The sequence below is a fragment of the Hyla sarda genome, chromosome 3 (genome assembly GCF_029499605.1).
Source record: "Hyla sarda isolate aHylSar1 chromosome 3, aHylSar1.hap1, whole genome shotgun sequence".
Lineage (NCBI taxonomy): Eukaryota > Metazoa > Chordata > Amphibia > Anura > Hylidae > Hyla > Hyla sarda.
In genome coordinates, this window is record NC_079191.1 from 303,542,653 (window position 1) to 303,567,021 (window position 24,369).

Consider the following 24,369-nt stretch of genomic DNA (forward strand, 5'->3'; position numbering starts at 1 on the left):
GGGGGGGGGTGTCCACTGTTTTGGCACCACGGGGGCTTTGTAAACGCACATGGCCCCTGACTACCATTCTAAAGGAATTCTCTCACCAAAAGCTCAATGGCGCTCCTTCTCTTCTGAACAGAGCATTTTATGTCCTAACATGGGGTATTTCCATACTCAGAAGAGATGGGGTTACAAATTTTGGGGGGGCATTTTCTCCCATTACCCTTTGTAAAAATGGAAAATTTGGGGGAAAAAAACTGCACTTTAGTGAAAAATTTTTTTTTCTCATTTACACATCAGATTTTAACGAAAGTCGTCAAACACCTGTGGGGTATTAAGGCTAACTGGACCCCTTGTTAAGTGCCTTGAGGGGTGTAGTTTCCAAAATTGTATGACATGTGGGGTTTTCTGCTGTTCTGGCACCATAGGGGCTTGCTAAATGTGACATGCCCCCCAAAAACCATTTCAGCAAAATTCACTTTCCAAAATCCCATTGTCGCTCCTTCCCTTCTGAGCCCTCTACTGTGCCCGCCGTACACTTGACATACACATGAGGTATTTCCTTACTCGAGAGAAATTGGGTTACAAATTTTGGGGGGGCTCTCTCTCCTATTACCACTTGTAAAAATTCAAAAACTGAGTCTACAAGAACATGCGAGTGTAAAAAATTAAGATTTTGAATTTTCTCCTTCACTAAAATACCTAAAGGGTTAACACACTTAGTGAATGTCATTTTGAATACTTTGGGGGGGTACAATTTTTATAATTGGGACATTTATGGCGTATTTCTAATATGAAGGCCCTTCAAATCCACTTCAAAACTGAACTGGTCCCTGAAAAATTCCGATTTTGAAAATTGTGTGAAAAATTGGAAAATTGCTGCTGAACTTTGATGTCTTCCAAAAGTAAAAACATGTCAACTTTATGATGCAAATATAAATAAGACATATTGTATATGCGAATCAATATATAATTTACTTGGAATGTCTATTTTCCTTACAAGCTTCAAAGTTAGAAAAATGCTAAATTTTTAAATTTTTCATCAAATTTTTGAATTTTTCACCAAGAAATGATGCAAGTATCAACGAAAATTTACCACTACCATAAAGTAGAATATGTCACGAAAAAACAATCTCGGAATCAAATTAATAAGTAAAAGCATCCCAGAGTTATTAATGCTTAAAGTGACAGTGGTCAGATGTGCAAAAATTCTCCCATCCTTAGGGTCATAATGGGCTCCGTCCCCAAGGGGTTAACCCCTTCCATGTTAAAAGTTCAAATCACCCCCTTTTCCTATATAAAAACATGTAAACATAATAAAAATAAAGATTTAGTATCGCTGCCTGCGTAATTGTACGAACTATTAAAATATAACATTATGTATCCCATACGGTAAATGTAAAAAAAATACCAAACCACAGAACTGCAATTTTTTGAATATCACAGAAAAAAAAAAAAATTGATTAAAAAGTCAGATCAATACTAAAATGGTACAGATACAAAAAACGGATTATGGCGCAAAAAATTTGCCCTCATACAGGTATGCAAATTTATTTTTATTTTTTTTGATGACGGACGGACATGACGGACGGACATGACGGAAACTATACAAATCTGGTATTGCTGTAATCAGGCGGCCTAAAGTATCAAAACAACATGTTAGCCCCACAACAATTAAATGGCGTAGAAAAGAAAACCACCAAATTTGCAAAATTATCTTTTACTATTTCAATTTCACTTAAAAAAAAATGTGTATATACCGTATATATATATATATATATATATATATATATATATATTAAAAAAAATTTTCCCCCAAACAGTTTGGAGAATATGTTGTTATTGAAAAATTAAAAGGTATCATTATAGCAGGTAGTTATGGCTATTATAGGGCGAGGAGGAAAAAACGGGAGCATAAAAGCGAAAATTGGATCGTGGACAAGTGGATCGTCATGAGGGACAAGTAGATTTTGCTCCATTTTAGTCCCGTGGACAAGTAGTTTTTTTAATTAAACTTCCACACCCAATATATTCTCCCCCCCCCGCATGCTCCCTGTGCCATTTTACCCCCTCCCCCTCTGATGCCTTCTGTGTCGTTATATTTCAGCCCACCTCTCCACCCTGTACCACATTATTCACTTATTTACTAACCCCCCTCCCCTCTCTGATCCCCTGCTACCTGTCCTCCGCCTCCATGTGCGCTCCGTTATGCTCAGGGGCTCAACAGTTATGTTGCTGGACCGCATCCTCGTTGTGGTCAGAGGTGCGAGCGATGAGTGACATTGCACGTACCGACGTCCTGCAGGATACAGCTGCAGTCTATAGGAGTTTAGTGATGGGGCAAGAATGGTTGCCCCATTATATATGAATTACTCAGGCATTTAGCCCTGCTTGCCTGAAGCACGGATAAATGCCTGAAGAATTCACCTGTCCGGTGCCCGGAACTGCATGTCCCGGGCGTTGGGCGATATAATTTCCACATCCCTGTATGTGTGTGTATATATATACACACACACACACACACACACACACACACACAAGCAGTCCAAAATCACAGCACCAGACAGGTCAAGGATCTTCAAAGAAACTGGGTAGTCTTTTTTAACCCCACATCAAGAGAAACGTTTCGGCAAGCATAACAAGTTTGTCAACAGTGTACATATATATACACATCACAGATACATTTCATTGGTCATAACACAAGTGACATACATGTGCAATCAATTAAAACCACACCTCTACTGGAATATCATTGGTGCGATCATCTACCTCTACTAATGATGTCAGGTTGGCATAGCAACCTCACATATACAAAGCAATAATTGCTATTATAAAGTGGCCAGTGCTATAAAAAAATAAAATAAAATACAGTGCATAGTAGAGCCAGATGGGTACCTTCAATACCAACCTTCCGTCATCGGCGATCATCTCAATGTCAGACCGATCATAATTTCTTATACATGTGCGACTGTTTGTAAACATAATCACTGCGCATGTGCCGGGCGGTCACAGACACCCTCATGTCTGTGTCACTTCCGCCCTGCACCATGTTTCGTCCGTTCTGTCAATCATGCTTACCTCATGCCCTCACCCTCAATGTGCATTCTGTGATAAGTGCGGCTGTGCAGGCAATGTCCGCGATCGCGTTGCTATGTAGAACATATCGCGATCACAGCGGAAAGCCGCGCATGCGCACTTACCACATATTCAACCATATTTGTGCGGCTGCGCGTAACCATGCCGGCAATCGCAACGTTCTGTTGAACATATTGCGATCGCAGCGGTTGACCACGCGTGCACACTCGCATGGCCAGAATTTGCCAATAGAGGGGAACATGATAATCACCACGATTGACCTTAGAGAATATCAGATAATTATTTTTATTTATGAAATGCATTTACACACATGAATATAGAGTGAATAAAAAAGGACAATTGTTTTTTCTATCATGACATTGATCATGATGGTTTTGACTTTGGCTGCATTGAAGGACCTTCACAATATTGAGTGCTTCCCATAGTGATTAATTGATCTAAAAACAATAGAAAAGAAAGAGTAGTATTAAAATCACGTTATTCCAACGAAGTTGCATATCCTGAACAGGAAGAAAGAAAAAGTATAAACTGAAGAAGAGAAGAAAAAAAAAGAGAAAAGAAAAAGGAAAAAAAATGGGTTTGAATTAAAGATAGAAAAATCATAAATATAATGAAGAAATGGAGTGTATGAGAGGGAAAAAGAAAAAAGAGAGAGAGAGAGAAAGAGGAAAAGGGGGAAAAGTAGAAGAAAAAAAGTACTACTTTTTTTCTCTTGCCTTTCTTTCTTTTTTTCTACTTTTCTTTCCCCCCTCCCCCGCCCCCTTTTTCCTCCCCCTCCTCCTTCTTTTCCCTCTTTCTCTCTTTTTTCTTTTTCCCTCTCATACACTCCATTTCTTCATCATATTTATGATTTTTCTATCTTCACTTCAAACCCTTTTTTTTCCCCCCCTTTTCTTCAGTTTATACTTTTTCTTTCTTCCTGTTCAGGATATGCAACTTCGTTGGAATAACATGATTTTAATACTACTTTCTTTTCTATTGTTTTTAGATCAATTAATCACTATGGGAAGCACTCAATATTATGAAGGTCCTTCAATGCAGCCGAAGTCAAAATCATCATGATCAATGTCATTATGATAGAAAAAACAATTGTCCTTTTTTATTTACTCTATATTCATGTGTGTAAATGCATTTCATAAATAAAAATAATTCTGTGATATTCTCTAAGGTCAATCGTGGTGATTATCATGTTCCCCTCTATTGGCAAATTCTGGCCATGCGAGTGCGCACGCGCGGTCAACGTTGCGATGGCCGGCATGGTACGCGCAGCCGCACAAATATGGTTGAATATGTGGTAAGTGCACATGCGCGGCTTTCCTCTATTATCGCGATATGCTATATATAGCAACGCGATCATTGCCTGCGCAGGCGCACAGATCACAGAATGCACATTGAGGGTGAGGGCATGAGGTAAGCATGATTGACAGAACGGACGAAACATGGTGCAGGGCGGAAGTGACACAGACATGAGGGTGTCTGTGACCACCCGGCACATGCGCAGTGATTATGTTTACAAACAGTCGCACATGTATAAGAAATTATGATCGGTCTGACATTGAGATGATCGCCGATGACGGAAGGCTGGTATTGATGGTACCCATCTGGCACTACTACGCACTGTATTTTTTTTATAGCACTGGCCACTTTATAATAGCAATTATTGCTTTGTATATGTGAGGTTGCTATGCCAATCTGACATCATTAGAGGTAGATGATCGCACCAATGATATTCCAGTAGAGGTGTGGTTTTAATTGATTGCACATGTATGTCACTTGTGTTATGACCAATGAAATGCATCTGTGATACTATATATTATATATATATATATATATATATATATATATATATATATATATATACACGGTATGTACACTGTTCACAAACTTGTTATGCTTGACAAAGGCTACTACTGCCGAAACATTTCTCTTGATGTGGGGTTAATAAAGACTACCCAGTTTCTTTGAAGATCCTTGACCTGTCTGGTGCTGTGATTTTGGACTGCTTGTACAAATATCCTGGGCTGGCTGCCTCGGCAACCACGGGCACAGAGGTCGAACCCCAGTGCTGTCCCACCACCTTCTATATATACACACACATATACATACAAGTGGTATAGGTCACAGCAAAAAGTATGCAGACTCCCAATTTCAAAAAGGCTGTAGTCTTTATTTAGGTCATCAACAATGCAACGTTTCGGCTATAATGTAGCCTTTATCAAGCATGCTTGATAAAGGCTACATTATAGCCGAAACGTTGCACTGCTGATGACCTAAATGAAGACCACAGCCTTTTTGAAATTGGGAGTCTGCATACTTTTTGCTGTGACCTATACCACTTGGATGTTCTGTATCTGGACTGGTTATCCGGATGGTCACAGGCATAAGAGCAGGGACTAGTGCTGTCTTCCCTCTTTGACGTATATATCTATCTATGTGTCAATGTGTCGCCAGCTGCTGCAAAGCTACAACATCTGCCCAGACAGCCAAAGCCTGGAGTAGTACTTTTGTAACAAAAGCTTGCAACACAATGTTAGGAAAACACTGATATCTCTATAATATATTACACATACATACACATGTGTATATAGAGTGTGCTGGAAGATATATTTGCTAATAAACTTTAGGAGTCAATTGTAGGCAGGCAGATTGCTAAGGACACTTCTTGCCCATCCACAATGGCTGCTGGTATGAAGCTGTGATGTAGGCGTAGCAGCACCTGAGCATTAGCCAGTAATACAGAGCAGGGAGGTATAGGCAAGAAATGTATATTGAAGAGCTGGTTCGGAAATGTCCGGAGAGCTGAGGGGAGGAGCGGACAAAAAAAATTTCCGGGGCGCATGAAATTCCATTGCCGTCATCGCCCTAAGATCAGGCGCCCCAGCCAGTGGCTGCTTGTAGTGGGGATGGGAAGCAGACATGCCGTGTCATGCCACAAGCTGATACAGACCCTCAATATTACAAGGCCATTTTGTAAATTTTGGGGGCTATAGTTTCTACACAGTGCACAGTGTAAAAATGACATATTTATTCTGTACGATTACAACAATACCCTATTTATATAAGTTTTATTTTATTTTCCTAGTTTACTAAATTATAACTTTTTGTACAAAGAGTATGCTCAAAATTGTCCTATTCTAATCTCTAACACTTATTTTCTGCATTGTTTCATTTGATGGGATTTTTTGATCACTTTTTATACATACATGTTTTATAGGATATGAAGTGACCAAAACTGCCCAATTCTTGTTAGTGCAATATTTTGGCTTTTGGGGCATGCACTTTTCATTTTACCCAAGGCCACACTAAGTCTAAAACCAGCCCTGGCAGTATATAAGGGGTGGAGGGGTTTAATCTTGCAAGTCTGTATCCCAAGATTAAAACATTAAGGACAAAGACAATATTCCATGCCTCCTAAAAGCCGTAATATTTTTATTTTTCCACCCTCGAACCCATATAAAAGGGCTTAGTTATTGCAAAACAAATTTTAGCTTATCGGGACACCTTTCATTTTACATTAAAATCTATAGCATTGCAATAAAAATATAACTGGGGAGTAATCTAAAAGAAAACCACAATTTTGCTAATTTTTTTGGGGGGTGTTTCCTTTTTACGCAGTGCACTTTATGGTTAATCTGCCATGTTCTCTTTATTCTAGGGTTCCAATACTATTATAATGATCCCAATGAATCCCAATTACTATTATTCTACTGCTTGTACTACTTTTCAGACAAAACAAGACTGTTTAAATTCACCCCATTCTGACCCCTATAACTCATTTTTGCCCTACATGGGGCTGTTTAAGGGTCATTTTTTGCTCCGTGATCTTTAGTTTTAGTACAGTTTTACTTCAGTACAGTACTATTTTATTTTTGTACCACTTTTTATTAATTTCTTCTGACATGACATCACTGTGCGTATTATGCCTGTACCGTGACACCACTGTGCGTATTATCCATGTACTGTGACATCTTATGTTGAGACACTTCACAGTAAACACAAAGAAAGCGAGGGTCAATGAAAGAGCAATGGGGTGTAATAGGAATAGATTTATGAACTAAGCGGTTGTCTCCCTAGCAGGAGAGGAAAACATTTAGTGATAGGAGTTACCAACCTAAGCTCTATGTCCAAGCAAGATATTGTCACTGAAAAAAAGGTGCTTCTGTAAGGCACAGAATAATAAACACATTCTAGATGAACAGTCCGTCATCTTAGTGACTGATAAGGAAACTAAGCCCCTAGCAATAGGATGGGTCAACCTTAAGTGCAAATTGTGTAAGGCAATAATGAGGGATAGGGAGACCCGTAACTGCACACTGCAAGAAGAGTAAACAGTGCAGCAGGAACTTGTAGAAGTTCACTGCAGAAGGAATACACAAAGCAATAGACTAGTAGAAGCACGTTGCAGGCAGAGTTATACTGAGCAAAGTTATACTAAGCAAAGTTAAACTGAGCAATTCCTCTAGAAGTAGAGGAGTAGACAGAATCACAGTCACTTCACTCAGGAGTAGTATACAGAGCAACAGTCAGTCCTTGGTAACTGCACACTACAGGTGGAGTATACAGAGAAATAGACCCTTGTAGGAGCTTACTGCAGGAGTATACCGGGCAATGGGCACTTGCAGCGATACCCAGCAGAAGTATATGGAACAAAAGACACTGGCAGCACACAGCTCAAGAAGGAGTATACAGAACAACAGACACTTGTAGAGGCATGCTGCAGTAGGAGCATGTAGAAGAAGGAGCAGGCAGAGTAATGGGCACTGTATAAGGATGCACAGATGTAATGTGAACTACAAGCCAGCCCCGCAAAAGAAGCAGCATACACAGCCCTGAGGAAAGGAGCCCAGAAGAAAAAGAGGGGAACCCAGCAAACAGGTCCATGTGGCAGAAGAATGTTGCCAGAGAGAAGGTAGGAGCATAGAGGCCAGTTAGACAGAGGCAGAGAGCATAGAGGCCAGTTAGACAGAGGCAGAGAGCATAGAGGCCAGTTAGACAGAGGCAGAGAGCATAGAGGCCAGTTAGACAGAGGCAGAGAGCATAGAGGCCAGTTAGACAGAGGCAGAGAGCATAGAGGCCAGTTAGACAGAGGCAGAGAGCATAGAGGCCAGCTCCCACTTGCAGAGAGGAGAAGCAGAAGGAAGCCTGGAGCACACTCTGCATCCTGCAGGCAGCCGATTACCAAATGGACACAGGACCGAAAAACAACAAAGAGTAGGTCAGATCTCACTGAGGGCAGCAGGAGCAGTTCCGCATGGCCCATTTCCAAAACAGGTAGCAGTCTGTTAAATAGGGTGATTCCCCAGGCAGATCCTAGCAATATCAGTCCCAAAATAATCTCAAGCAGACAGGGAGCCCCAGCAAGCCCAATAGGTAGCTTGTAGCAGGCAGGATGGAGGCATTCAGAACCTTACTTACACCCGTCTGCTCAGGCTGCCAGGCAGACCTCCACTGTTTTTGTGTTCACCATGTGGTAAAACTGACATATTGGTCTTTATTTACTAGTCTTATCCCAAAGAATTTACTACGTTTTCCCTACATTTTTCTTTCCTTTTTTTACAACAGTGTTGAAATCCGCCACATTTAATGTGTGAACATTAGTAAATATGTTGGGATTTCTCAAAACTGTCAAAGAAACGCCCTTATCAGTGGCCACACCCTCTTTTACCAGTGGCCATACCCCTCTGTTTTTTGTTTAAATTGATTGATTTTCTGACTTCCATAACTTTTTTTATTTTTCTGTATAAGAGGCTGCTTGAAAGTTTATTTTTTGCGCCGTGATCTGGAATTGATCAGACTTTTGAATTACTTTTTTCCTGGAATGTAGAGTCATCAAAATAATTAAAAAAAAAAAATAACTCATGGTATTTTTTTTTTTACATGTACATTATTCACCATGCTGTTTTGTTTATGTTATATTTTAATAGTTTGGACATTTCCTCACACAATACCAAATATGTTTTTTTTGTTTACACATTATTTAAAAAATAGGAAAGGGGAGCCTGTTATTCTGGAAAAATATAAACAGAATATACTAGATTTATGGGGACAGAATATTGATCTACAGAGAATGAACCTCAGAATGGAGTCGCAGGTTATGCATGCATCTCCATTCATTGTCTACGGGAGCGAGATAAATAGCCGAACAATTCTTTCTTTGGCTGTCACAGACACTCCCACAGACAAATTAAGTCACCTCATTCATGTGTGACCTGCAACTTAATTCTGATGGGAGACATAGGACCCTATTCTCATGATTGAGAGGGTTTCCAGTGATAGGATGCCCACAGTCTCACATATTCCCATATACACATACCATATCCCACAGCATAGGTAATGAGTGATAATTTTGAATACTCATCCAAGCCAAAACTAAAAAAAAGTCAAGCCAAAATAAAGTTGCAACATAAAGCCTTAATGCTTACCTATACAGAGCTGCAAAGTACCTATTGGAAACAGTCTGCTGAGAATCCATGACTTGGAATAGAAGCATTAGGATCTGCACCCCTGTGTTAAAGTTCACAACATGCAAGATTTTGAATAAGGTGTCCAGCTGCTCTTTCACTTTTTCGCTTCCAATTTCAGCATAGGGATATGCTCTGTTGACACCAGTTAACAATGCCCTCAAAATTTTGGTGTCAATTTCTTTTTTCTTTATGCAAGCCCGGAAAAAGCAAAAATAAACAGTAATGAGTTGGTTAGCTAAATCGGATTCCTCATGGGAGAAAATTATCTGATTTAAAAAGCAAATGCCATAGTATTGAGCCTTCTCGCTGATATTAGGCCGATATAGTAGTCTTTCCACTTCAAGACACACAACTACCTTCATGTTTGGATGTTTATTTAGTAACATCTCAAGTAAGTAGGAGGCTTTGGTGGCTACTCTATACTGAGGGTCCCCAAGTTTATTGACCAACAAGACAAGAAGGGCCTTTTCTTCCTCAGGTTTGTTACAGAGGAGTTCACTTATCACATTCAGAGATTTTGCCTTTGTCGTGATCAAACTATCATGAGTCAAGGTTTCTAACACCTTAACAAACTCTGCCACGTAGCTTTTCAACTGTTCTTCAAAATACCACAATATCAGACGGCGGTCTCTTGTATCTCTGTTACCACTGGACATCTCTTCAAGTTTATCAAAAGGATGCTGGACAAACATGTGAAGTTTGCGATTGTCAGGCAAAAGGTCAGACTGAAGTAACTCCTTAAAGGTATCCAGTGCCATAATGTTTTGCCGTTTGCTGCCCTGTTTCCTAATCAAATTTACCAGGTTTTCTACAAACTGTAAAGTATGAATAGGAGCATCCTGAATAAGAACTGTCATGGCAGCCATTCTGTCTGATAATGTGCCTGTTGACACAACTGTTTTCATCCATACGGTGTTAGCCCCTTTCTGGAACTCCTTCTTGTTTTTATACAGGTTAACCTCATGTTCATATAGTTTCTCAGCCAAGACTTTGTATTTTTTGACCTCATCCTCATTTTGTGGTTGCATAGTATACTCTTTAGTATATTCATGGTCATACCATTTTCCACCAGGCTTAAAAAGCAGAGTTGATCGTTCAGTGAATTCAAAGACAGGCTTCCCCTTGATCTTTGATGTTGTGCTGGTCACCTTCTCTTTTACTGGGACTTTAGATATTTCCTTCCCCTCTTTGGCTTTCCCACTCTGAGTTTCAATTGCCTTCTTCTTCTTCTCTTTCTTGGCCTTATGATTATCTTCAGTACAGATTTTGGTTTCCTTTTTCTTTTCCTCCTGTTCAGTAGAGGCATCATCCTGTTCTATTAGTTCCTTACTAATTTTTTGAATGCCCAGCTTTTCTACAAACGCCTTCAATTCACCTTCCTCTAAATCATCAATTTCACCTTTCTTGCCACCATCCAGAATTTCACCCTTGTCTTCTATGCTCGCAAGCATAATATAATCTTGCTAAATGGGGGAAAAAGCAAAGAACTGTAAGTATTAAAAACATAAATTAAAAGTGATATCCAGTAATTGAAAAACAGAGCTGATTTCTTCCACAAACAGCACCCCAATCTGTCATCAGGTTGTGTGTGGTTTTACAAGTTGGTTTCAAGAACTTTATTGGAATAGTTGTGCAATTCCAGATACAACCTGAAGACAGGTGCTGTTTTTTGGAAGTAAGCAGCTCTGTTATCCTAATCCTGAACCTGTTATTCTAATTTATGTAACCGCTTTACATAAAATGCATGAAGAAACAAAATGCAGGCATCATGAAAGTGGGGCTCTGTGCACATGTTGTTTAAGAAAAGTTGCCGAGTTGCCCATAGCAACCAATCAGATTGCTTCTTTCAGTTTTCACAAGCCGTTTCAAAAATTAAACAATAATTCTGATTGATAGCGAAGGGAAACTTAGCAACTTTTCCTCTGAACAGGTTTTGATACATCACCCCCATTCCCCTTATTTTGACGAAATATCCCATAAGTTGCCCTTTAACGCTACGTGACACACACAGGCTTCTGACATGACTAAGCACCATGTGGATTTTGGCCTTCCTTTTATTTAGGATATTTTGTAGGCATCATATCAAGATGCAGAAGCCTCCAGGCCTCAAAATATTTTTGTGAGACAAAATTATGTTTTCACTGGTACCATTTGTATATGTGGCTTCGAGGCGGCATGAAAAATAGTCAACTTGTAAAAAATTTTATAGCTTTTTTTTACGGTGTTTATTGTGCCAGATAAAGGGGCTGTGCAGCGAACAGCAACTTTTCTAACTAAATGTTGATGTCCACCACGGCAGTGAGTCAGGGCTGCTGATAGCAACCATTATTCACCGACTTTGATGCAAGCTCAGACACAGTACTGATCACTACTATCTGCTATTTACATTTCTGGTCTGCCAGAAGGCACACCAGTGAAGACGTCTGCAGCAGTGTGGCAGGTAAGGGTACCCCTGCGGTCAAGCTGCGGGTGGTCCAATGAGTCCAACTAAGCCCCTGTAATGCTTCAGATGCTGCATCAGCCATGATAAGCATTAATCAAGGTATCTTAAGATTTACTTGTTGGCAACAGTGGGATCACTAATGTCTGCCATTACCAGAGGGTCCCCGGCTGCTGTGCATGAAGAGATTGCCGCTCGTACAGTCACTTCATATACAGGACATAAATGTATGTCCTGGTGTGTTAAATACCAGGACACACATTTACGTCCATTGTCATTAACGGGTTAGAAAAACATTTCATAGTCAGACAAAAGTTCTAATTGGTCTGAGTGTTCAGACCCCAACCAATCTTTAACCTGTTATCGACCATGGATGTCTATGCTTGTCCATGTGCTGTTAACGGGGTATGTTCCCGACTCGAGCCCACATCATACCAGCCAGCCCCCAGCTGATTCTTGTAGCTGGGGGCCGACGTTAATGGCGATCCACTGCTGAGGTAGCCGGAAGGCTTACCTCTCCTCCTGGGGCAGCTCCGGCGCTAAGAATGATAAAGCCTGGCAGGGCTAGGCTTTATCAATCAAGCGCAAAGCACACAGATCAATGTGGTTTTATGGAACCACATTGATCTGTATGAGGAATCAAATGATTCCTCCTAAAAGTCCCCTAAGGGGACTAAAAGTTTTAACACACACACACACACACACATATATATTAATCCCTTCCTTATTAACCCCTTAACAACCACAGACATAAATGTATGTCCTGGTTTGGCGGTACTTCGCACACCAGGATGTACATTTACGTCCTGTGTATGGCTGCACGCATCGGAGCGGTGCTCGCATCATACACGGCAGGTGCATGGGACCCGCCGGTAATGGCCGACATACGTGATTGCGCGGATGTTCGCCATTAACCCCTAAGATGCCGTGATCAGTACAAATCACGGCATCTGCGGCAATGCGCATGTTAAAATAGATGATCGGATTGCCCGCAGCGCTGCCACGGCGATCCGATCATCTGTAATGGTGGACGGAGGTCCTCTCACCTGCCTCTGTCCATTTCCCGGCATCTCCTGCTCTGGTCATATATCGAGCAGACCAGAGCAGGAGATCACAGATTATGATAATACTGATCAGTGCTATGTCCTATGCATAGCACTGAACAGTATTAGCAATCAAATGATAGTTATAGTTAGTCCCCTATGGTGACATAAAAAGTGTTAAAAAAAAAAGTTCAACAATGTAAAAATAAAAAAGTAAAAAAAATATAAGTGAAAAATCCCCTCCCCCAATAAAAATTGTCAGTTTTTCCCATTTCCCCAAAAAGCGTAAAATTTTTAATAAACATATTTGGTATTGCCTCGTGCATAAAGGTGTAAAAAAATGAGAGTGCAAATTCGAAAAATCGCCCAGGCATTTTCATGAGGGACAAGTAGATTGTGCTCCTGTTTTAGTCCCTTGGACAAGCGTTTTTTTCAATTTCCACACCCATGGTGTCATGTGATTGGTCGCATGAGGGTTAAAAGGAATAAATACCATCAACAGAAAAGAACAGAAGTGGCTACAAAACGTTGTAGGGGAGCGAAGAAACACAACGAATATGGATAAGCACAGTAACACCTTTTGAGGTGTATTTTCTTTGCAGTTTAAGTTGCCTTCCCTCTGAGATTAGTATATGGTCTGGCTGGGCATACATACCTAGAATAGGGAGATATTTATGTGATGAGCCCCATTGATAGGTGTCACCTCCAGAGTTTACACAAGTTATAACATTATAAGGAGGTCTCTAACATAGTTACACATGATACAGCAGAAGAGTGCTCTTAGCTGCGCTCGGACATTACTGTTTTAATGAGAATTGACTCAAAAGTAGAATTATTTATTTTCTTATTGGAAGTGGGTTCAGTGAACTCAATTATTCTTTATATATATATATATATATATATATATATATATATATATATATATACATACACACACACACACACACACACTAGTGGACCAATAGTGTTTAACCCCTTAAAATAATCAGTTATTTATTCATAATACAAGTAAGCAACTGGCAAGGTTGGCACCTGTTGCCCTGCCAATCCACTACTTGGGCCAGTCTGGAAGCAGCTTGACATTATGTATGGGTCCTTACTTTTTATATTTACCCCCTTAGGTTAGTGGTCCAATGGTGTTTAACCCCTTAAATTATTCAGTTATTCAAAAAGCAGAAAATTTAAATATTTAGCAAGGTTGGCACCTGTTGCCCTGCCAATCAACTGTTTGAGCCAGGCTGGAAACAGTTGGGTATTATGTAGGGGCACTTACTCTTTAAATTTCGACCCCTAGGTTAGTGGCCCAATGGTGTTAGCCTGTTCACCCACACTAATCCCAATACACTAGGTTATAGTGTGGGTGAACAGGAGTCCAACGAGGGGTCACTTATTTTTTTTATGTTTTCTCGTCGCCGAGTTGTCCTCTGCTGAGGTTCTGCTTTTTGCCCTTTACTTGCGCTTTGAAGGTGGATCCCCTGCCGGCAGCCTTGCTTTGGGTCCCGGAGGAAGGGGCCTTAGCCCGCCCCTTTGTTCACATATTACTTTTCCCCCTGAGTGAAGCTTGTTGAGAAAGCGCTGTGTGCCGTGTAACTGTGCATGCGCTGGTCCCGCGCTACATCGGGAAGTCGGGAGTACAGGGACTTCAGAAAGAGGTACTTCCGGGTGTAGCGAGGGACCAGCACGTGCGCAGTTACGCTGCACAGAGCACTCTGCCGACGTGCTGTGCTCAGGGAGAAAATGAATATGCGAAAAAGGGGGGTGGGATAAGGACCCTTCCCCCAGGACCCAAAGCAAGGCTGCAGGCGGAAGTGAAAGGCAAGCAGCGGAACTTTAGCGGACGACAACTCGGCGACAAGAAAACAAAAAAGTTAGTTTTCTATGTATGGACTCCTGTTCACCCACACTATATCCCAGTTATAGTGTGGGTGCACTTGGTGACAGTTTTCCTTTAAATATGTCCAGTGGTTCCTGAGATATTCTCCCCAGAAGATCCTCTGCTAAATTCAGTGAATCGTGTGCAGGGGGCGGGGCTTCGCCAGCTCAATTTACATATTCATTGTCTGTGAATCTACATCCTAGTGAATTAGAGTCACAAATTCAGCAGAGGATCTTCTGGAGGACAGATCTCAGGACCTACTGGACGAATTTTAGTAGGTGACCCCTCGTTGGACTCATGTTCCCCCACACTATAACCCAGTGTACTGATTAGTGTGGGTGAATAGGCTGACAGTTTTTCTTTAAAAAAAAATGCAAGTAGTTGACAAAGTTGGCACCTTTTTTCCTGCAAAGCCACTTTTTGGGCCAGGCTGAAAACATTTGGGTATTATGCAGGGGTCGTAACACTTTAAATTGACACCCCTAGGTTAGTGGCCCAATGATGTTTAACCCCTTGAAATCATTAGTTACTTAATTATGCAGAAAATGTAAGTAGCTGGCAAGGTTGGCACTTGTTTTCCTGCAAATCCACTTTTTGGGCCAGGCTGGATACAGTTGGATATTATGCAAGGGGCCTTATTCTTTATATTTCCAGGCTTAGGTTAGTGCATCAATGGTGTTTAACCCCTTGAAATCAGTTACTTATTCAAAATGCTAAAAAAAAAAAATGTAAGTAATTAGTTGCATGGTTGGTACCAGTTTTCTTGCCAATTCACTTTTTGGGCCAGGCTGGATACCGTTCGTTATTATGTAGGGGCCTGTACTCTTTCAATTCCCTCCCCGGTGGCCCAATGTTGTTTAACCCCTTAAATTCCTCAGTTACATTTTCAAAACACTGCAAAAATCTAGCAAGGTTGGTGCCTGTTTTCTTACCAATCCACTTATTGGGCCAGGTTGGATATAGTTGGGTAATATGGAGGGGTACTTATTCTTTATATTTCACCGCTAGGACAGTGGCCCAATGGCATTTAACTTTTTCAAATCATCGGTTACTTATTCTAAACATATCTTTTTTTCATGTATTGTTTACTTTTGACTTCTCCAAAAACAAACTAGATTTTTTTCTGAATGATTGCTCCCACATAATAGTCAACATTTATGTATAAAAAAAAAAAAACCTTTACTGTAGATGAAAAAGGAGAAAAGATTTTTTTGGCATAATAATTTACAAGAAAATGCTTGAATAAGAAATCAACTCCAGTGAATCCAAGAAACCAACTTCAGCCAAGTGAGAAAAATAAGGGAACATTTATCAAAACCTGTCCAGAGAAAAAGTTGCTAAGATAGCCATAGCAACCAATCAGATCGCATTTTTCAGAGACCTTTTTCAAAAATGAAAGAATCTGATTGGTTGCTAGGGGAAATTTAGCAACTTTTTCTCTTGCCAGGTTTTGATAAATCTCCCCCAGCATTATATATGTAGCGGCTCCATTCTCGGTCACACACCTTAGTACCACCTAAGCGCAGGACCTCCTCCAGCGTGAAGCCATCTCCTCCGGAGCCAGAATCCTCAGCGCTCCACTCGTTCTCCACATCCTTGTCGTCCTCCATCTAATCAGATATTAGAAAAACTGAAGCAGCATGAAGTGTGGCGTTAGCGGCACCGGAATCCACTGCGTCCTGTCTGAGCTGTAGAATAAACATGTGGTAGATACATATATTATAGACAGCGAACGTGACCTGGCTCTAGTACTACAATACAAAATTACAATATCACAGTACCTGCCAATACAGCGACAAGTTGTACCGACCAATGCACGTGACCACCGTTTCTACTAGGACCAGCAGGCGAGGCACGGGCTACCAACAACCACGTGGTCTTCAACTACTTCCGGGTTGTGCTCCACCGGAATTGGTGTGAGGAGATCGTACTGCAGGATGAATGTGCTCGTCAGGTTACAGCGCTGTGGCACAAGAGTGCTGCGCGCGCCTTCCGGTAAGCGCCCTTACGCTGCCCGTCGTGAATCCTGGGAGTTGTAGTTCCGCAGGAGTTTCGTCTGACCATTGGATGGTGTCATTTGTGCGTTAGTGAACCTGGCAGTTTACATTTTTGGCAATATTTATTGGAGTACTACAGCTTGCATCCATCTGTGACGTGCAAACGATATGTGTTTTAGTGGTAAGAGCAGCCACCTAGCAATGGAGAGTGGATTTGGTGGCTTCCTTCCAATAACGCCGGGAAAGCTAAAACTTAGTGGAGTGCACCTCTAAGGCTAAGTGCCTACTTGGTTTTTTTTTTCTGGCAGTTTTTGCCAGTGCAGTTTTTGAGCCAAAGCCAGAAATGTATTCAAAAGGAATAGGACTTGTAAAGGAAGGACTAATACTTCTCCATTATAGATCCACTTCTGACTTTGTCTCAAAAACTCCAGTGGCAGTATTCCAAAACCTGCCAGAAAAAAAAAAACAAGTGGAAACTTATCCTAAGGGGTTTGTAGTCAGTGATGCCTCTGGGGTAGTTCTGCACTGAGTACTAGAGCTGTCACTGATTTTCTTTTTATATACAGTGGTCTCTCAACATACGATGGTAATCCGTTCCAAATGGACCTTCGTTTGTTGAAACCATCGCATGTTGAGGGATCCGTGCAATGTAAAGTATAGGACAGTGGTCTACAACCTGTGGACCTCCAGATGTTGCAAAAATACAACACCCAGCATGCCCGGACAGCCGTTGGCTGTCCGGGCATGCTGGGTGTTGTAGTTTTGCAACATCTGGAGGTCTGCAGGTTGTAGACCACTGTTAGAGGAAGTTGTACTCACGTGTCCCCGCCGCTCCGGACCGTCACTGGTGCCCGGGATGTCGCCGTCCATTGCTGTCCCCGAGGTGTCCCCGACGCTCCAGCAAGGCCTTTGCTTCCCCGGCATCCTCGCTCTCCGTCGCCACCATCACGTCGCTACGCACGCCGCTCCTATTGGATGACGGGACGGCGTGCGCAGCGACGTGATGACGCCGACGATGAAGCGGACGCGCCGGAGCCCCGAGGTCAGGTAAGTGATTATCAGCACGGGGCATCGTAAATGGCTATCCGGCGGCAGCTGAAGCAGTCAGCACTACCGGATAGCCGTTTATGCGATGGCCCCGACATACAAAAGCATCGTATGTTGATGCTGCCTTCAACATGCGATGGCCTCTGAGAGGCCATCGCATGTTGAAATTAACGTATGTCGGGGCCATCGTAGGTCGAGGGGTCACTGTAGTTTGTAAGCTTGAAAAAAAAGACAATCAAGTTCAACCTAAAAGCCTACTTTATCAATCACTTATTTTTTCCTGACTAACGGATGTTCTCTTAACAGGGAGCAACAGCAAACAATGGCTCCTGGTGACTCCCATTTACTATTATGGGGGCCGCTGGGAGCCGTTATGAATAGAGGGAGAAAAAGACGGCAAAAGCAGTAATTTTTCTCCCTCTATTCTGCTGCGTCCATCCCACTGCAGTGTGAAAGGGGCCTAGACTGTAATATATTTTTCTAGAAAAATTTCCAGGCTCCCCTCTTGAATTTGTTTATTGAATCCGACATCACAACATTATGTGTCAGAGAACTATGCAGAGAGGCACAGATATCCCCGTGCATACACTATCAACAGCAGCAGGACGCGCTTACAGTAACCACTGTTATGAAATCTTCCCATGCTCGACCCCTTATAGATAAGAATACAGTTCATACCATGCAATTGAAGGAAGAGAACAGAGGGAACACTCACGATTAAGGAGTAGTTTCATGTGGTGTCTTTAATCTTGGACGTCGGTGCGATGCATACACTTCATGTAGCGGGACACCAGGAACCCGCGAACAGACTTGGTGTACAGCTGCTTTTGCACTGATCAAGCAGTGCTTCTTCTGACCAACCCCTTCCGCTACCTGGGTGCAGATAAAAACACCTTCCTCATCCACGTGACAGAGGGGGCGTTACACTTCGTCCACCTAAGCAGTGAATTAAAATCGATAAACAGTAACAATAACAATAACACAAGCCTTTTAGATACAACTAAATAAATGCATTTATTTATATCGTTAAGGCCCGGATTACCCAAGGCATTAGTCCTGAGTATCCTGGTACCTTCTCTCTTCAAATGACTGTGCCCTGCGCTGCAGATACCCGTTCGATGCCCAAAAATTGCAGGTGCAAAGCATTGTACCCTAGTGACTTCTACAGACCCTAGGGTGCAATGCTCTGCTGTCTGCACATACACCCCATGTATATAGCAGTGTGTATAGTGTACATTCCTATACAGATGGAGGTATGTGCAGAGCATTGCACCCTAGTCTGTACTACAGACAAGGGTACTATGCTCTGCACATACCCCCAGAGCATTGTACCCTTGGGTTGTCTACAGACTCTAGGTTGCAGTGCTCTGCAGATTGCACACACCCTATGGGAGCTATAACAAAAAGTAAAAAGTATAAAAATAAAAAAATCCCCATTAAACCCTTCCCTAATAAAAGCTTGAATAAATAAATTGCATAAATGTCTGAACTTTTGAAAAAAAATGTTAATTAAATTGCACGGTTAATGGCGTACACGTAAAAAAAATTCTTAAGGCCAAAATTGGGCATTTTTGGTCACTTCATATGCCATAAAAAATGTATAGAAAACTATCAAAAAGTATCAAAAACTATCAAAAAAAATATGGTACCAATAAAAACGACACATCACGGCGCATAAAATGAGCCCTCATACATCCCCGTATATAGAAAAATAAAAAAAACTTAGAGGTCAGAAGAGGACCATTTTAAGCATACTAATTTTGGTGCATGTAGTTTTAATTTTTTTTTTCTTAAGTAGTAAACTATAAAATAAAACATATATAAATAAAATAAAACCTATATTAACCCCTTACAGGGGTTATCCAGGAAAAAAACATTTTTATATGTATACCAACGGGCTCCAGAAAGTTAAACAGATTTGTAAATTACTTCTATAAAACATCTTTATCCTTTCAGTTCTTATGAGCTGCTGAAGTTGAGTTGTTCTTTTCTGTCTAAGTACTCTCTACTAACACCTGACTCGGGAACTGTCCAAAGTAGAAACAAATCCCCATAGCAAACCTCTTCTACTTTGTGCAGTTCCCGAGACAAGCGGAGATGTCAGCAGAGAGCACTGTTGCCAGACAGAAAAGAACAACTTAACTTCAGCAGCTGATAATTATTGGAAAGATTAAGATTTACTTCCTGGAGCCAGTTGATTAAAAAAAAAATACTTTTTCCTGGAATACCCCTTTAATTTCTTAAGGACCAAGGGCGTACCAGTATGTCCTGAGTCCTCTCCATTACTATAACGCAGAGGCCAAGGCGTGTCGGGTATGGCCTGGCCTCTAACAATGGCCAGGACCTTTGGCTAATAGCGTGCGGCACTGATCATGGTGCTGCGCGCTATTAACCCTTTAGACGCTGCGTCTGAAGTGAAAGTAATCCAATGCCAGTTGGCTCTGGGAGCTGTTCGGGATCGCCGCAGTGAAATCGCGAGATCCCGGGACAGTAGGAGCTCCTATGGGAGCTATAACACTGAAAAAAAAAATGTGAATAAAGATCATTTAACCCCTTCCCTAATACAAGTTTGAATCACCGCCCCCCCCTTTTCCATTAAAAAAAAAAAAACTGTGTAAATAAAAATTAAATGTGGTATCGCCGCGTGCGGAAATGTCCGACTTATAAAAATTAATCGTTAATTAAACCGCACTGTTAATGGCGTACGCGCAAAAAAGTTCCAAAGTCCAAAATAGTGTATTTTTGGTAACTTTTTATATCATGAAAAAATGAATAAACTATGATCAAAAAGTCCGATCATTACAATAAAGTTATAGGGGTCAGAAGATGACTATTTTAAACGTATACATTTTCCTGCATGAAGTTATGATTTTTTTTTCCAGAAGTACGACAAAATCAAACCTATATAAGTAGGGTGTCATTTTAATCTTATGGACCGATAGAATAAAGATAAGGTGTCACTTTTAAGGAAAAATTTACATAGAAACGGAACCCCCCCAAAAATCACAAACATGTCAGAGAGGTGGTAGGTGAATATACTATGGAATGGCTAGGTATTTTTTTTTTTCTTTGCTGCATGGGATATCTTCTTTAAGGGCCAGGCCAATTTTCACTGTAGGACTAGAGCGTTTTTTGCACATCTGACCACTGTCACTTTAAGAATTAATATCTCTAAAACGCTTTTACCGAATATTCTGATTCTGAGATTGTTTTCTCGTGACATATTCTACTTTATTTTGGTGGTAAATTTTCGTCATTACTTGCATCCTTTTTTGGTGAAAAATCCCAAAATTTCATGAAAATTTTGCACTTTTCTAACTTTGAAGCTCTCTGCTTGTAAGTAAAATGGATATTCCGAATAAATTTGATTTTATTCACAAATACAATATGTCTACTTTATGTTGGCATCATAAATGGACATATTTTTACTTTTTGAAAAAATTAGAGGGCCTCAAGGTAGAGCAGCAATTTTTCAAAAATTTCATGAAAATTGCTAAATCTGAAGGGACAGATGTTACAGAACTACAACTCCCAGCATGCCTGGGCAGTTTAGGCATGCTGAGAGTTGTAGTTTGGCAACATCTGGAGGGCTACAGTTTGGGCACCACTGTTACAGTGGTCCCCAAACTGTGACCCTCCACATGTTGCAAAACTACAACTCCCAGCATGCCCAGATAGCCTTTGGCATGCTGGGAGTTGCAGTTTGGCCTTCCTAGTGGTTGCCACAGTAAAGATCACTTTACTTTTCATTCCCCCCCCCCCCCTGTCGCTTCCCTACCTGAGCCAGGATACAGCAGTTTCCAGCGACGATCAGCTGTTCCCAGGCATCTTCTCCTCCAGGTACCGACCTCCATCTTCTCCCCATGTTCCCCTTGACATCCAGGGGTGGGCAGAACAGGCGGTTGCCATGGCAACACACAGTCCTGCTCAACCATTGGTCAGAATCATTTCTGACCAATGGCAGGGGATAGGAGGAGATCGCATCACTGTGACCTCACTCCTACCCTGCAAGATGATCTGGGCTGTCACTGACAGGTCAGATCATCACTATTTTGCGGGTGAACGGGTCAGCCTGGAATAGCAGAAAATCGCATGTCTGAATTGACATGCGATTTTCGGCGATCGCCGACATGGGGGGGGGGTCTCAGAACCCCCCTCGGCGTTTGCCTTGGACGCCTGCTGAACTATTTCAGCAGGGGTCCGGTTTTGCAACCCGCCCGGCGCGCGGGTAAGATGCCTGATCGCGGGAGTCCCGCTGCTGGGGACCCCTTTGATCTTGCACGCGGCATCCCGTTTGTAATCAGTCCCCGGAGCGTGTTCGCTCCGGGTCTGAATACTGTCGATCACGGGGCCGATGGCGTGTGACATCACGCCTCCGCCCCCGTGTGACCTCACGCTCCGTCCCCCAATGCAAGTCTATGGGAGGGGGCGTGACAGCTATCACGCCCCCACCTGTAGGCTTGCATTGAGGGGCGGAGCGTGATGTCACACGCCGTCGGCCCTGTGGTCGCCGGTAATCAGACCTGGAGCGAACACGCTCTGGGGACTGATAACAAACTGGGTGCCACGCGCAAGATCCAGGAAAATTGCTGCTAAACCCTCTAATGTCTTCAAAAAGTAAAAAGACATCTTTATAATTATGAGTAGTAGCGGTGAAAAAGGAATCCGATCCTGGCACTCGCCCGTGTGGCAGCTGAGGAAATTATGTCAGGAGCCGTATGGAAGGAACAAGATGCACTTTATTTGGAATAAAGCAGGGACTACGTGTTGCGAGGGGACACGCTCCCCTCTTCCTCAGGTCCAGGCAGTGGGGGAAAAAAAAAAAAAAACTCATCCCCCTATCCAAAGGATAGGGGATAAGTTAGAGTTCACGGGGGGTCCGTACCCTAGCCAGCCGGAAGCGGCCGTTCCGACCCCCGCAGGAAGCAACGGCCGACATGCCCCCTCCATGTATCTCTATGGCAGGGCTGTGGAGTCGGTAGATAAATGTTTTTTGTACTTCCGACTCCTCTGTATTAATATGCAAATGTATTTTATACATTCCTTGAAGGAAAGAAAGGCAACATACATGTCATTACCACAGGACTACTGGCTGGGAAGCCAACAGTCTACTGTATTGAACAATTTGAAGGGATACTCAGTTACCTTGCTGTTGGAGCTCAGCTTTCCTGCGTTCGGAAGTTATTGTTCCGAACGATGTGTGTGAGGGCTTCCGTGTTCAGGGCTGCCCCTCGTGACGTCACGCCCACACCCTACACGAAAGTCTGTGGGAAGGGGGCACGACGGCCGTCACTCCCCCTTCCCATAGACTTTAGTTAAGGGGGCGGGCGTGACATCACTAGGTGGTGGGCGTGAAATCATGTGGGGCGGCCCTGAACACGGAAGCCCGCAAGGAACTTCCGGACGCTGGAAAGCGGAGCTCCGACGGCTATGTAACGGAGTTCCCCTTTAAGCAAAAGACAAACACAATGAAAACAAAGTTTTATTCATTAATTATTTTTTTAAATTAATTTAATTTTAAGTTTTTCCAATGGTTTATAGCTTCAGTCTTGAACTATTGACCCTCCATTCCCTTCACTTATACAAGTGTCTCTAATACTGCAAAAAAACATATTTACTTAATCCCTTATCAGTGAGAGGCTCGGTTACCCATGGGTTCCCTGTAACAGCAGAACACAACACTATGGAAAGTATAAGTATTGCCGCTGCTAATTGTTGCATTTTTACATGAGGCACTGCATGCATTGATCTTTATTCTTACAGTAAAGAAATTTTTATTTTTTTTTGGAATAAAATGTGACAAAAAAAGCATGAATTTTGGACATTTTTATAAACGCATCTCGGCGTTTATAAATGACATGCAGTTAACCCGGCGATGCGCAGCATCGCACGGGTTAACTGGCAGAAGTCCCGCTGTTTCCAGCAGGGGACAACTTCTGCTTCACCCCCAGGACCATCAATTGATGGTCCTGGTCAGCGATCACTGTGATTGGTCCCTGTGGACCAATCACAGTGATCTGGGGTGAAAGTTCAGATCCCCCGCACTGCCCGCCCCTGGAAGTCGGGCAGAACGGGGGACGAAGGCTGCAGGGGCTCGCGGGGACCTGCGGCATTCGGGGGGAACACGTGGGAACCGGCGGACTTACCTGGAGCAGCAGCGGGACCGAGGAGCAGTGGCAGGACCGGCCACGTGGGCGAGCAGCGACGGGACCGGCAGGTAAGTATGTAGTCCTCAGAGGCAGCAGTGAAGATCTTCACTGCTGCTTCTAGGAGTCTGAAAACTACAACTCCCAGCATGCCTAGACAGCCTTTGGCTGTCTGGGCATGCTGGGAGTTGTAGTTTTGCAACATCTGGAGGGCCCCAGTTTGGAGACCATTGTATAATGGTCTCCAATCTGTGCTCTTCCAGCTGTTGCAAAACTAC

General features: G+C 42.4%; 2 protein-coding genes across 6 annotated transcripts in view; one reads left to right on the forward strand and one right to left on the reverse strand.

The window, feature by feature from the left end:
* Nucleotides 1-16,822, reverse strand: part of CEBPZ (CCAAT enhancer binding protein zeta) — a 104,455-nt gene extending 87,633 nt beyond the window's left edge. For both annotated transcript variants that reach the window (XR_008891429.1, XM_056566969.1), the window contains exons 1-3: nt 16,683-16,822; nt 16,407-16,589; nt 9,501-11,005 (exon numbers count right to left, since the gene is read on the reverse strand). Coding sequence is in view for 1 of the 2 variants with exons in the window: in XM_056566969.1 (XP_056422944.1) it covers nt 9,501-11,005; nt 16,407-16,511 (1,610 nt within the window). In the remaining variant the exon portion in view is untranslated. The remainder of the gene's footprint in view (nt 1-9,500; nt 11,006-16,406; nt 16,590-16,682) is intronic.
* Nucleotides 16,701-24,369, forward strand: part of NDUFAF7 (NADH:ubiquinone oxidoreductase complex assembly factor 7) — a 262,505-nt gene continuing 254,836 nt past the window's right edge. For 3 of the 4 annotated variants that reach the window (XM_056566974.1, XM_056566973.1, XM_056566976.1), the window contains exon 1: nt 16,701-16,896. In XM_056566974.1, the coding sequence (XP_056422949.1) occupies nt 16,839-16,896 (58 nt within the window). In that variant the 5' untranslated portion in view covers nt 16,701-16,838. Of the gene's footprint in view, nt 16,897-16,927; nt 17,080-24,369 lie in introns of those variants that run through there. The other variant, XM_056566975.1, reaches the window with a different exon arrangement.